This window comes from Crocodylus siamensis, chromosome 5, assembly GCF_052110815.1.
Source record: "Crocodylus siamensis isolate JL-2025a chromosome 5, ASM5211081v1, whole genome shotgun sequence".
Lineage (NCBI taxonomy): Eukaryota > Metazoa > Chordata > Crocodylia > Crocodylidae > Crocodylus > Crocodylus siamensis.
In genome coordinates, this window is record NC_143399.1 from 152,659,937 (window position 1) to 152,674,408 (window position 14,472).

At 43.8% G+C, this 14,472-nt stretch overlaps 1 protein-coding gene across 7 annotated transcripts in view; it reads left to right on the forward strand.

Annotated features, from left to right (window-relative positions):
- Nucleotides 1-14,472, forward strand: part of OSBPL3 (oxysterol binding protein like 3) — a 164,563-nt gene that overhangs the window by 63,641 nt on the left and 86,450 nt on the right. For 5 of the 7 annotated variants that reach the window (XM_090046737.1, XM_090046738.1, XM_090046741.1 and 2 more), the window contains exon 2: nucleotides 12,509-12,749. In XM_090046737.1, coding sequence (XP_089902863.1) covers nucleotides 12,657-12,749 — 93 coding nt within the window. In that variant the 5' untranslated portion in view covers nucleotides 12,509-12,656. Of the gene's footprint in view, nucleotides 1-625; nucleotides 739-12,508; nucleotides 12,750-14,472 lie in introns of all 7 variants that reach the window. The other 2 variants (XM_090046740.1, XM_090046739.1) reach the window with 1 other exon arrangement.

Here is a 14,472-nt window from a genome sequence, read left to right on the forward strand (position 1 = left end):
AGCCCACATAGTGCCAACTGGAGGAAAGGAGGAACATTGAAAGACTGCACAAAGAAGACCTGATTATACTGCTCCCCCTCACCTCACTCTACAATTACTCCCTGACTTTTATTACAACTGAAACTTAATTTTTAAAAAAGCTGGCGATGTGTATTAGATAAATCTCTTAGAATTCCAGTGTTCTTTAGGAAGTAATGTAGGCTGTCTAGGATTATATAATCCTTATTACTTCTCCTTTGAAGCTTTGCATTGTGGAGAAAAAGCCTTTACTGTGTTCCCTTGCTATATCCAAAAGTATTGCCTCTGCAGCAAGATGCTGGAAGAAGTAAACTAATGCTGCTGAGTGTGATACCCAATACACCAATATTACTGATTAGGTTCATTAGGCTAGTTACTGTGAGCCCTGAGACTTACTCATGAGCATTTATAACTTGCTGAACTGCATCTCTAAGCTGTACTTTCTAGCTACTTCACCAGGGACATTTTTATTTGCTTATCTCTAGTAAATGAGTCAACCTGTGTCACAACCTATTAACTTGGGACTGGTTTTCATAGTGCACAGTTGGATGTAGACTGCTAGCTTAATGCAATTTTAATGAAATTTCCCTTTGTCCCTTTCAAACAGGTTCTGATATGAAATGACAAAGAAATATCAATGTTTCTGGTGTTGACAGCAGGCAGGTAGTTTTGTTTCAGTGCACAGATGCTACCACCTTAAGATGCTGACTTATTTTGCTGGTATGTACTGTATTATTGCTATGAAAAGACATGGGGCATCAATGCTTATATGTTTTTAATTGGCCTGTGTCTGTCAAAGTAGAAGCTTGAAAAACAGGGATATGTATTAAAACAACATGGAGAAAAATGTGAGATGATGGGAAGGGTTGCAGCTTTAAAAAGGAATAAACCTTGGTGCATAATGGAAGAACTTCTATTGTAATAAACGGAACAAAGCTTCAAATAGTAAGACATGACAATAGAAGAACAAAAGCAAACTTCCACTGCTAAAAACTTGAATTGAGGAGTAACATTGTACACTTTTAAAACACCATCCCTGGGTCCTTATCCCTTCTTATGAAAATACTTAATGATGACTTCAAAGGGTTTATAATACATATGGAGAAAAGAGATGCACTAGATATAAGCTATAGAAGAATTATAGTGTAGTGTGTATATGACTAGCTCCCTGATTGATCTTAATAATTTTTTTTCCAATGTGTTCCCTGATTTATCTTTTCTCTCTCATAAATTATGTCTAGCTGAGGCCAGGAAACAGAATCTCTAATGTAGCCAGCTCCTACTATTTCCCTGTTGCAAAGAGGGGCTTCAAAATTAATGCTGGCCAGGTTCCATGTGCAGGTAGCTTTTGGGTTGATTGCTGCACATAACTTGCAGAATGGCTAGCAAGACTATATCTGAAGGTTTCTGAGTTTTGGCAGTGTCCTGCATTAAAGAACTGTAGTCTGTCTAGACAAGACTCTAAAATATGGTATTTTAAGCTCTTAAGACCCATAAAGATTAGCTGTAGGGCAATTTCATCATGTTTCATTTTCAGCATTCGCGTCATGGATTGTATATGAATTAGCTGATTAATTGACACAGTCATTACCTCTTATATTTTTATACACTGGTAGTCATGGGGTTGGTTGGTTGGTTTTTTTTGATGAAATTTTGCTGCAGATAAATATGTAATAGTGACTTTAGTTTAACATTATCCATTTGTCATACTGCACATTGGTGTCAGTTTCTAGTATGGGTGAGTGGACTACTCTTGTATTTTTATCTAGTATATTTATGCTGACCTACTTTTGAATCCATATTTGTAAAATCTTACATAAAAGATCAAATTATTCAGCACCAAGAGTTAGCTAAACAACAGGCATGCTTGCCTGGTTCCATGAGAGGATGACCAGGCTTGATATTTCAGGTATATTTTTCTTTGACATTTTGTTGCTGGTTTGTTCTAGTCCATTGTTCCTTATGTGTTTTCCTTTAGTGATTACTTACAAGCATTTCCTATCAGTTACCAAACTGTTTTGTAAATCCAACATATGTTTCTGCTTTTTAAGGATTAGTAGGTTATTTGCAAACTAATTTTCCAGTTCTTTATTTATTAAAATAGTTTTGTACCATTTTGAGCTTGTTCTGGCTGGAACTGCGTAATGGAAACGTACTTATTTGTATTGCAGTGTTGTGTGTGTAAGTTTTTGTTTGCAGAAGTTTTCGCTAATTATGACTATAACCACTCAAACTGATTTCTGTCAGCATTTTTCTAAATGGCAGCTCTGAAACTTCTTTTTATGCTGTAAGAATGACCTTTTTCTCTCCCAGTAATCCCATTTTAATTAATACTATTTTTTTTTTCTAGCCAGACTTCTGGTTTGGGGGGGAGAATGTCCAATGTGATATTTAGCCAGGTAAAGGCATTTAGGACAGGGTTTTCAAACTTGGTATATATTAAAGTACCATAATGTAAAAACTGCTGCATAAAATACAAAGTCATGCAAATGTGCTGTTGCACTTTCCACTGTTTTTTCTACTTTCCTGTTCTTCACAAGCATTGGTTGACTCCAGTGGCAGAATAAAATTGAAATTTTCAGTCTGCACATTTAAATGCTCACCACAGTACTGATGAATTGATTCTAAGACGGCTGTAAAATTTTGTTGTTTTTTTTTTTTTCCTCAAAGCAACAACAGAAATAATCTCTTGGGCTAAGTGCAGGTATTCAAGAACCCCATGGTGGAAGCACTATAACTTTTGAACTTTAATCCAAGTGTCTGAGGTTAGGTCGAGAAGAAGCAGAACACATAATAGCCCTTATGAGGGGGGTGGGGGCTTGGCACCTGCCTGCACAGCCTGAGCTCAGCAGGTAGGGAGGCTCTTGCATGCCTCCCAGCATGCTCCACAGGCTTCCTGGACTGCTGAACAGCCAGGCCGCCCCAACTGGTTCACAGGGACATCACAGCCACCCACCTGGAACTGATGCAACAACAGCTTATGTCCACAAGGCGTCAGCTGGCCATCCCATGCATGCCCACCCTGTGCCTGCCACGTGTGGGTGTGTGGCTCCTGAGGCTCTATTGGGGGCAGCTGGACTTCCATAAGGAACACTCCAACTATGGACAGGGCCTGGCGCTATGAACACACATGGCACAGGAATGGGAAGAGGGCCAGCCCCCCACTGGAATGTGTGTGGCCCTGACTCTAAGCCACATCAGGCTATCTATATTTGTAAAACACTGGCCAACTACCTCCTCACCCATATGGGCTGGAAGTCTTCCCTGAGTGAGTAGGGCTGGAGGGCTTCAAGTGCCCATGCCCTTGTACTGGGCCATGGGTCTCCTGCCACAGGCTCTCTGACCCTGTGTCACAGGCACAGCTGCCCGGGCATCGCCCTCACCTTTTTCCCTCCCCAGGGGCACACACGTGGGGTGGGGGGACTGCAGGTCCATGGTCGCCCTCTTGAAGGACCATTGACCTGGCCCTTGTTTGACACCTTGGGCTCATGTCAGGCAGCCAGCCCAAACTGGGGGACTACCTATCCCCACCAAGGCTCTGCTGCTCCCCTGCAGTGGGACCAGGGCCATGAGTGAAGCCATGGGGAACAGAAGAGCTCCCCCACCCCTAGGCTTCCTTTGAGACTGGTCTAGAACCACTTGGAGGGCCTGCACCTATGGGACAACTGCCAGCAGTCTAGGACCATGTGCATTAATTAATTCCCTATCCTGGCACTACAACTCTCTCAGCTCCACTGCTCTGTAGGGTATTTCCTTCAAAGAGTGGGTATCTGTTTGGAGCCCCCAGTCATGCAACTCGGCAGCTTATATGTAAGCACCCCCTGGCCTGTCCATTTTCTCCATACACATCCTGATTTGTTCTTCCTGCCAGTCACAGCCTCTGGCGACAGGAATCCATGTTGCATAGCCTGAGTTCAGAGGCTATGACTGAAGGTAGTAACATCTCTTCTTCATTTTAGCAGGGTCTTGTATACACATCTTTCATTTGCCTAGCAGGTGTTCGGCCACCCATCATGGACCCAACATACTACAGTAGGCTGGATTTCCATGCCCAGATGCAGAGCCTGCAGACAACACAGAGGGGTTGCTTAGCTTGCAAGAGTGATGGGGGTTGTGGGGAGAGGGGCAGGTCTGGGGCTGGGACAGGCATGCAATCATGGGAGGGGAGTTGGGGGTTGCCCTGAGAGATGATTGTAGTGAGTGCCTGCACTGTGAGAATCACTGTCGGCTAGAGCCCATTAGGCATCACCCATGCATCATATTACAGGGGGTGGGGAAAAGCGTGGTTGGGTCACTTGCCAGCCTGTCTAGGTGCAGAACCTGGAAGTTACCCTGGCAGCAAAAGTTGAGTGACTGAGATAATGGTTCCCATGAGGGATTCTTTCTATCACATGTCCCTTTCCAGGAGTGGGAGGAAGGTCTGTGGGTCTTTTTGACCAGGGATTTTTCTTCTCATTCCTGGAGTGGTTGTCAGACAGTTGTGTGGTATCTCCAGTCTCTGACTTAGGGGTGCTCTCTTCCAAAACTGCTGTTTACCCTTTTGTCTGCTGAGCTCAAACACTCTTGATGCCTTTCCATGACTGCTTTTGGTGGGAGAGGAAGCTGTTTATGTCCAAGTGCTTAGGATCCAGTCTCCCATGAAGTACACCACGACTCTGACAGAAATGGCAAGGCCATGCCAATTAGGCAGATTTATGATCTCCTTGAATGGGATATGTTCTCTTAAGCACCTAAGAGCTGGAGTGAAGGGACTGGCGCCTTGCCTGGGCTCCAAACTCTGGCAAGTGGGGATGGGGGGAAAGTAGACAATTCACCTTCCCCACCCGCTGTCTAGTCCCAACCCTTTGGGCTCAGCCTTAATGGCTGAAGAGAAAGCTATGACCACAGCAGGTGTCCTGTGGTAGGTAGCCTTGGCTCCCCCTGCTGCCACTTCCTTCCAAACCTCCAGGGGCTCCGCATTTCTGCTGGGGCCTGGGTCCCCACCATTGTCGTATAGAGCTGGGGCAAACTTTACCATCACAGGTTGCAAAGCATCTTTGTGTGTGGTATGACTTGTCAGGTGAAATGGCCACGGTCCTGTGGATCATGCCAACACAGTCACTGCTTTGCTGGTACTGGGGGGTTGGTATGCACTCTGGGCCTGTGACGTGTGTGACAGAGCTTGGTCTAGAACAGCTGTTGCCCCTGCATGGGGTGTGGTCATGAGGCCTTCCTCTGCCACCTTCTCTATGGTCCCTGTGAGCAACTCTTCTGGAACACTGGCTTTATCCCTTCTCTACTCGAAAGTGATTTTGAATGAACCAGGCAAGTCCAGAGTTTTTGGTTCAGAACTGAGAATTAACCAAAGTCTCGGGCAAACACAAATTTGATCTGAGCAAGACACTGTTTCCATCAGGAAATTACAAAATATTTCTGAGTGCAAGTAACCACTTACTGTATCAGATGCATCTGAAATCACTTTGGAGAATGCAAGATAGAGAGAAGGAGATATTATGGATTGTGTTTCTTGTTTTCAGTATCTACTGTATACTTCTGGTGTGTTTTTCCCCACAAAAGTTGTCAGATGGAGTAAGAAGATGGAGTGCTATTAAAATATTTTCAGGCAAGATTTTGCTTCCTAATTTATGCCCACGTGTATAACTGATTCTTATTCTTATTTTCTTTACAGGTGTATAGAGCTCAGCAGCTTCACTTTGTCTTAGTTGGCTTAATTCATATCTATAATTGCTGTCTTTCTTCCCCTTTCCCTCAAACTGTAGAATTTGTGAACATTTAGAACTGCTCTTAAAGATTACTCAGCTGGGGATGTAATTTTTGTTTTTTTTCCCCACGCACCATGCACCCCTCCGCCCCCACTCCCCACCCCGCTCAAGCTTCTCAGTGCTTCTCAGCTTCTCACAGTCTACATTGTACACATGCATTCTGTTTCCTCAGATGAGTCAGAAAGTAGTGATGCTACATATTAGTGTGCATAGGTGTGCTGATATATATTTTGGGCATGTTCAAGTACTTTTTTTTTTTTACTTCCATTAGGGAACTTCCCTATTGCCAGAAATCGGTGCAGATGAATCCATTTTTAAGATGAGTTAACTGTGAGCAGAGGCAAAATAGCAGCAGACACACATTCTGCACTTGTTCACCTGCCCCAATGACGATATGCAGTAAGAGAAATTCAGCAATAAGCAGTTTTCTTTGTGTGGATGGGTCTATGCTACCTGGGGGGAGGACACAGGTAGGCCTGGGGACAGGGTCTTAGCTGACTTGTCAGTGACAGCCCAGAGTTTGGGCCAGCCTAGCACTTGTGTGGAGACGAGTTCTGGCTTAGGTTATATTGCCACCCTGCAAGTGGAGGCCTGAGTGGGGTACCTCAATTTTCCATGGGATGTCGGCCAGTTGCAACCTACTGTGAGTCATGATGGGATGTGGTACAGATGTTCATTACAGTGCTCTAACATGCTGCTGAAGTCTGATACCACATCCATCCAGGGTTATCTTAGAGTGAGATCTACCTTTTTTACAGTGCTCTATGTTCCATGACTGCCTGTTTGGTTACGACTGTAGGGCACTTTCTGCATACCTACCACAAAATAAATGTAACATCTGTACCTGACCTTGATGTTGATGATTTGTATTGCAGTTTTCCAAATTTTGTAATTTCTCCCCTTTTTCCTTTGTGAGCTGTGACATCACTGAGATTTTGTGGGAGCTCATTACTTTGAAAACTACAAGAAATAAAATCAGCAATTGAAAAGTTATCATAATTTCATATAATGAGCAGCAGTCCTAGAATGTAGAAGTGTTGCAGCCTCTGCATGTTGTCATATGGAAAGCAATGAATTAAAAAAAAAAACTGGATACAGGGGCAATGAGACCATATATCCTTAAATTGAAATTGTACAACTCCTCTCCCAGAAGACTAAAAGAAAACAGTCCTTAAAGATGCAGTAGTTACAAAGCATGTCAAACTGTCTTTAAAATTATTTAAAGAGTCAAAATGGGAAGTAAAGTGCAAGCATAAATGCAGGGGGAACAATTTGGTTGTAAATGCAAGATGGTGAGAGATTTATCTTCTCAATTTTCACAAGTGTTTTAAAAAAAAGACGGACACTAACCAACTGATGCATCCATTTTGACAGGTGGATTGTAGCACATTCCTAATATTTCTACAGTCTTTACATGCAGCATTGAAACTCTTACATTAGTCATTTTGTACTGTGAAGTATCATTTGGAAGCACTGATTATGGTATACAAAACAAACTGAGGCAATAGAGTCTATTAATTTTCAATCTTGTTCTCCCTTCCCTTGCCCTACGCACACACCTGTTCAGAGTTAGCTAATGTTCGTGAAGGCACATTTTGCATGTATTGTTCTGCTCCCTATCAACTAATTAGTCAAATCCCAAAAATTAAAGGGGAAATGCAAAAACTGGCTTCAGGGGAGTACTACATCCATCCACTGCTGCAGGGCTTCTGTCTCACTTGCTTCAGGACTCCAAGCCAAATAACATGGAAGATACTGTACTGAAATTACCATGTTTCACACTGTGTTAATTAAAAACGTCTAATTTTGAATTTATCTAAAGCCCACAGAGTAATGGAAAGTAATGTTATATGTGCTAGAAATCGGGTAGGTACTTTTTCACAGAACTTGAGCCTAATGTGCCCCAGGATATGCTAGCTGTACTCTGAGGCCCTCTCTACATATTACAGGTGTTGCACAATTACTTGGTTAATTGCACAATTAACTGAAACCAGATACCTGTGCAAAGTAGCTATGATGCCATAAAACAGTTCAACCAACTATAAAGTTAGACCTCAAAAATGTGTAATAACTTAATAGCTGCTTGGTATCCAGACTTAATTTGCATGTGTAGCAGGCCACAGGAGGTATGATGGAATCTAATGCACAATCACACCTCCTGCTATACACATGGGGCATGGCAGGAAGTACAATTGTTGATTGTGCATTAGGTCCCATTGCGCATTTACCTGCTTGTGTAGAGGGGCTCTGACAGTAATAACTTGGTGCTTTGCTGGAAATGAGAGCCAGCTTTATGGTTACTAGTGTCTCAGAACTTTGTATTCCAAGCATGTCAGTTGCTTTAACAATGGAGGTTAAATGGTTGACTGGTTTTTTTGAGCTGCAAGACTGACCTTTAAGAGGGTGGCTGTAATCACCTTGTAAACAGGGCCTGCTAGTGAAACATTTTCTGTATTGCACGGAGCAATGGGTTTATCCAAATTAGCATCTGACTTCTTTACGCAAAAGTTTTTTTAACATCTGCTTGTAAAGGGATACTGTCAACCTGTAAGAGGACCACTTGGAGAAAAAAAATACTTGTTTTACTTTGCAGTGTGTTGTTGAGTTAGAAGAGAGACTGCCAAAGGGAAAAGTATCAGTCCAAATCGGGGGAAAAATTGACTTTTTCAAATTGCAACACTCCTCATCACAATTTTAAGTAGTACAAGATACATAATCTAGAGCCACTTCAAGTCATAGTAAATCACTTTTTCCTTTAAAGGAGGCTGGGGCTATTCTTGCAGTAACTTGGGCAGTGTCAGTGTGACAATGCAGCGCTGTGCAGAAATGGTGTAGGTAGTGCTGAAGAAGCTTGATGTGCCTATATTGCTTCTGGTACCTGAGTTAGCTTGTCCAGAACCAGCCATGGTATATCTCTACATGGCCCAGCATTGTGGGGTGTGGACAAAACCATAAAGCTAACTTATGTCAACAAAATAAGAGGAATGCTATAAGGAAATGACTTGTTTAGCTGAAAAAGACGCTTCTTAGTAGGAAATATATAGCAAAACTTCCATTAAACTGTTTTAAAGACATGCTGCATTATTTATTTGAGAAGACCTCTGATAAGAACTTACAAATGCTAAGCTAAAGCAAACAGCACTAACTTCAGACTTGAAGGCACTGCTGTTATAGTTTACATATAAGAGTATCTTAAACATTTTTTAAGAACATGTTATTTAAGCCTCTCCATTTGTTAGGGATCTTCTGATTTCACAAGTGGCAGGGTGGGGACAGGAGACGGGGAGGGGGGAAGGGAGGGGGATTAGGGCAGGCACAAGCATAGAGTGGGGCAAGTTGCAGGGAGTGGGGGAGTATATATTGGGGACAAACAGTAATGGGGAAGGCATAGGGATGGGGGAGCAAAAGTTGAAGGAATGGCAGGGGGACAGGAGCAGGCATGGTAAGGGCAGTCCTCTTGGCTCTCTGTCTCCCATACCCACTTTCCCTGCCACAGCTTTTGGGGGGTAGAGAACAAATTTAAGATGACCCCCCAGTAATTAAATTCTTTGTGGGAGATGATAACAACTTTACAGTTGTCCATGCATAGAATCTAATAACTGAAGAGTTGTCTTAAATTCAAAGTCATCTTGAATTTGGGTAAATCCAGTACATTTTAAGGTGAACCATATGAGCCAACACCGTGCTCTTGTTGCACCAAAAAAAAAAAAAAAAAAGGCCAACAACATACTGGGGTGAATTAACATGTCCTTTGCAAATTCTTCTGCTCTATTCATCATTGGCAAGGCCTTGCATGGATTACTGTGTCCAGTTTTGGGCCCCTCACTTGAAGAAGGATTTGGACAGTTTGAAGAGTCCAGTGCAGAACAACCAAAAGGATGAGGGGCCTGGGAGACTAGGCTTATGAGGAAAGGCTGAAAGAGCTAGGGTTATTTAGCCTGGAGAAGAGAAGACTGAGAAGGAATCTGATAAGTCTTCAGATACCTTGTGAACGAGCCTATCGCTTGCCTGTCGGTTTGGTCCCAGTGTCCGTTCTTTTCTTATAACCAGCCCCTCCTCTGTTCAGTCTGCACGTGCCGTGCTCGCCTGCCACGACTTTGATGTTTTTCCTGGTCCAGATGGATTTCTGTGTGGCGTGTGCAGAAGTGTCCGGAATTGAGACTGTTGGTCTGTGGGAATTCTGAGGGCTCCTCCTCCCCATACCCTCGCCCAGTCCTCCAGGATGAGCGTCCTTATCGCTCTTCTAACCAATCTCAGTCCTCCCTCACCAGAGGTGTTGAGGGATAAGGTCCCCGGTACTTCGGACCTTTGTCTACGAAGTTCCGTCTGTTTCCTCCACCCGGTCTGCTCCTCTCCCTGCAGCTCTTCCAGGGGAAGGGTCCCATGTCCCTCCCCTGCTCTCATATAGCGGGGTCACCACCTGGAGTCCATACGCCTTGGCAGGCACTGGGGTTCCGTTCCGCCCTTTGCCCACTGGATCCTGCGGCTCCTACACACCCCCGTCGCCTGACTCGCCGCCGGATCCCTGCTTCCTCGCTGGGTGTCCCTGCACTGCTTTGCTGCTGCTCCAGAACATCCGGGCTCCCTGCTGGGCGGCGCGTATCTGCTCCTCCGCTCCCTTGCCAGCAGCTGGGGTCCACGCCGGAAGCTCGGGCTCCGCTGTTCCGCGCTGGGCAGAGTGGATCCGCCCCCCTGCTCCCTGGCTGGCAGCTGGGGACCACGCCGGCAGCTCGGGCTCCGCTGCTCCGCGCTGGGCGGAGTGGATCCGCCCCTCTGCTTCCTTGCCGGCAGTCAGCATCCGCCCCGACACTTCCGGTCATAGATTTCATAGACATTAGGGCTGGAAGGGACCTTGGGAGATCATCGAGTCCAGCCCCCTGCCCAAAGGGCAGGAAGTCAGCTGGGGTCATAGGATCCCAGCAAGATAAGCATCCAATTTACTCTTGAAGGTGTTCAATGTAGGTGCTTGAACCACCTCCGCTGGCAGACTGTTCCAGACCTTGGGGGCTCGGACAGTAAAGAAATTCTTCCTTATGTCCAGCCTGAAGCAGTCTTGCAGGAGTTTGTGACCATTCGACCTAGTCATCCCTCGGGGCGCTCTGGTGAACAAACGTTCCCTCAGATCCTGGTGGTCACCCCCGATAAACTAATAGGTGGCCATCAGATCACCCCTGAGCCTACGCTTTTCCAGGCTAAAGAGTCCCATGGCTCTCAGCCTGTCATCGTAAGATCTGTTTTCCTGACCTCTGATCATGCGCGTGGCTCTCCTCTGGACTCTCTCAAGCTTCTCCACATCCTTTTTGAATTGTGGAGCCCAAAACTGGACGCAATACTCCAGCTGCGGCCTCACCAAGGCCCGCTGCTCCTCCCTCCGGGTCTGATCCCGGGCTATCTTTTAACCGTCCCACCTCATCCGGGTACCTGGATCGGGTAAGTGGTTGCTCCGCCCCCTGCACCCGGGCCGAAGGAGCCTCCCGGGGTCCCCTAGTCCGGGTAACTCCCGGACATACCTGAAGGATGATTATAGAGAGGATGGGGATGGGTTTTTCTCAGTGGCTGTAGGAGACGGGACTAGAATCAATGGCCTCAAGCTTCATCAGGGGAAATTTAGGCTGGAGATTAGTAGGAACTTTCTGATTCTGAGGGTGGTCAAATATTGGAACAGGCTACCTGGAGGAGTTGTGGAATCTCCACCCTTTGAAACTTTCAAAAGCAGGTTAGACACTCTTTGCAGGACTAATCGTGCCTTGAGCAGGGGCTGAAGTAGATGACCTTGTGAGGTTCCTTCCAGCCCTACTTTCCTGCGATTCCTATGACAGTTTAACCCACTTATTTCAGGAGTGAAATCTTCCTGCATTGTATAATTATCTTTTAGCTCTACTCTCTTTCTATTTGCTATGCAAGATCCTAGGCTGTTTTGTTTTGTGAGCAACAATGTCTAGAGGGATTCAACTTGTGTAATATTTTTTTTAAGGTTTTGGAAAGCATCCTTTTGTTATGCCCTTTAGTGGGGAAGAAAAAATCTAGTCACCATGGTAACAGTTGCCCACACTGCAAATCTGTCATTTAGGGTTTCTCCCAAGATTTTTTACACATACTGTAGCCACCACTGTTGTTAAACAAACTATTAATAATTCTTTAGCCCTGATTTTAGGATTTTTTTTTTAACTTCTAGTTTCTATCTCCAGGTGTAGTCAGTCATGCACACCTCTAAGTAGCTCAGTTTGTCTAATCTTTGCTTGCATTTTTCTCTTGCATTTTTTTGACCTTTGGAGATGCTTATTGATTTGTCTAAATTTTCACGGTACTGTCGAAACTTGTTGTCAACCACAAGTCATATATTCATTGGAGCCTACTACTTCCTTATTTATCTATTAACTTTTTCATATAGTTTCATTTTATATAAAGTCTACTTTCTCATGCATTGAGATTTTTAATATTTTGAAAGTTGTTTGATATTGCATTTAAAGTTGTTGGGTTTTTTTTTGTCCCAGGTGGTCATATCATATTTTTAATGTAATGCATTAATAATCTGCTTGTTTGTTCCCATTTGATAGCTGAAAATTATCTTTAAATCAGTTCAATTACATTTTAATAATAAACATAAATGGCAGTGTAGTTAGACTACATTTAAAGACTTAATTATGCATTTTTTTTTTACTTGTATTACAAAATAAGAATTGTAAACTGTATCCAATACACAAGGATTTTTTTTTTCTCCCTCTTAGGAATATCCCTGGGACACTGAGGATGCCATCGGAATGCATTTGGGTATAAACAATGACTTGCCTTTCGCATGTCTTCCACTACATTTGCTTAATGCCCTTCTTATGGTTTTCTAATTGAACTGGTTCAAACCATACTGTCTCTGGGATCATGAGTGAAGAAAAGAACCTTGGTGTGTCCCAGAAAATGTTGTCACCTTCAAGAAGTACCAGCAGCTGCTCCTCCAAGCATGGAAGTAGACAGGTAAACTTCACTGATTTCTATTTCTTTAGAAACTGATTACAGAAATAGTCAATTTCATTGGCCTTGGTAAGCAAAATTATGTTCTTTTAAAATGTGTTTTCCAGCTGATGCTTTGTCATCTCTCTCTCTCTCTCTCTCTCTCTCTCTCTCTCTCTCTGTGTGTGTGTGTGTGTGTGTGTGTCTCTCTCTCTCTCTCTCGCTCTCTCTCGCTCTCGTTTTCCTCTTTGGCTGGTACAAGGTTTTGGCTTCAGCTAAACGAAATAAATTCATGTTATTGAATAGCAGTTGCTGATCATGGATGCAGACAGAAGAGCAGCTCCCCATTGTAACTCATAGTGCTTTGCAGGAAGTGCTATAAGCTGTAGTGATCTCCCAGACCCAACAAAAATTCGCTGTTGTGTCTGGGAGTTAGGGATTCCAGCAGCTTGCTGCAAGTCTGTAGCCTGGTCTCCATCCCAGCCCTCATGCTATTTTCAGAATGGAAGGTGGAAAGGGAGCAGAAGGAGCTTGTTCTTTATGTTCACCAGCTGGTACGGGAAGGGGGGGATTGGAGCCTACCCCACCCACACACTTACTTTAAGGGGGAGCCAGGGCTCCAATCCACCCATCCTCTGGCATAGCTGAAAAATCCTCAAGCCAAACTCCCTCCTCCACTCCCTTTTTCGCCACTCCTCCTGTTCTGGAAACAGTGACAGACTGGGAGCACTGCAGACACAAGCTACAGAACCTGCTCTGTTTTGGAGTGTGTTCATCTGAACCCTTGTGCAATGAGAGTTCAGATTGTTACAGAATTGAGCCCTTTTATAGTGGTCTGCAGCCATGCATATCTATTTGGTCATGACTGTAGGCTGCTTTCTGGTGCCAGATCAGGAAAAAATTCTACTTGTCATACTGCAAGGAGCAGTGGAGAATTTGGTTAATACTGCTCTTTCACTGTAGATGTGTGCATACAGAATTCTGCTAAATTCACAGCTTTTGTGGCTTCTTGGTCAGCCCCTTCGCATCCCTTAGTCTCCTGTGCAATAATCTCTCCAGACATTATTGCAAGGCTTTGCTCTTTGGGTGAAAGTGTATTCCAGCCTCTGATAAATGGGAAACTATGAGTAATATGAGTGTAAAAGACGAACTGTTTTTTCTTAGTACGTTGCCTACACTTAAACTGAGAATTTTCCTGGAAGTACAGAGTTATGGTTGTGTAAAGTAATTAACTAGTTATAGCACAGAGCTTCTGAATGCTACATGCGTATATCAAAAACAGCTTTTTGCCCAATGGCAGTCTGCTAATATATGTTTGTTTGCTTGTTTTAAAGAATTAGTTTTCAAAGTGCTACCACAAGTTGTTTGCATCTCCAAAAAACAAAATGTGCTTATATATAAACATAGTGTTGTGTAGGGTCAAACAATCAGTGAATTTCAGCCTCACTGGAAATTTGAGGCATTACATGCACCTTTTTAAGACATTGTTTGAACTTTTTTTTGTTTTGTAAGAGTGAGTGCGAGTGACGAGCTTTCAATAAACTGGTGAACACCAGACATGGGTTGGGTCATTTTCAAAGCTGCCTATAATTGATGTTTTAATAGGAATTGAGCATCTAGATCTCTGGCAGCTTTGAAGAATCTTGGCTAGTATGGTTAGTTCTGCACACAAAGAAAGTGTCAAATCTTTGAATACAGTCTGCCTGTTAAGCAAGATAATGCATCCAATTTTAGAGTTTTGAGTCTA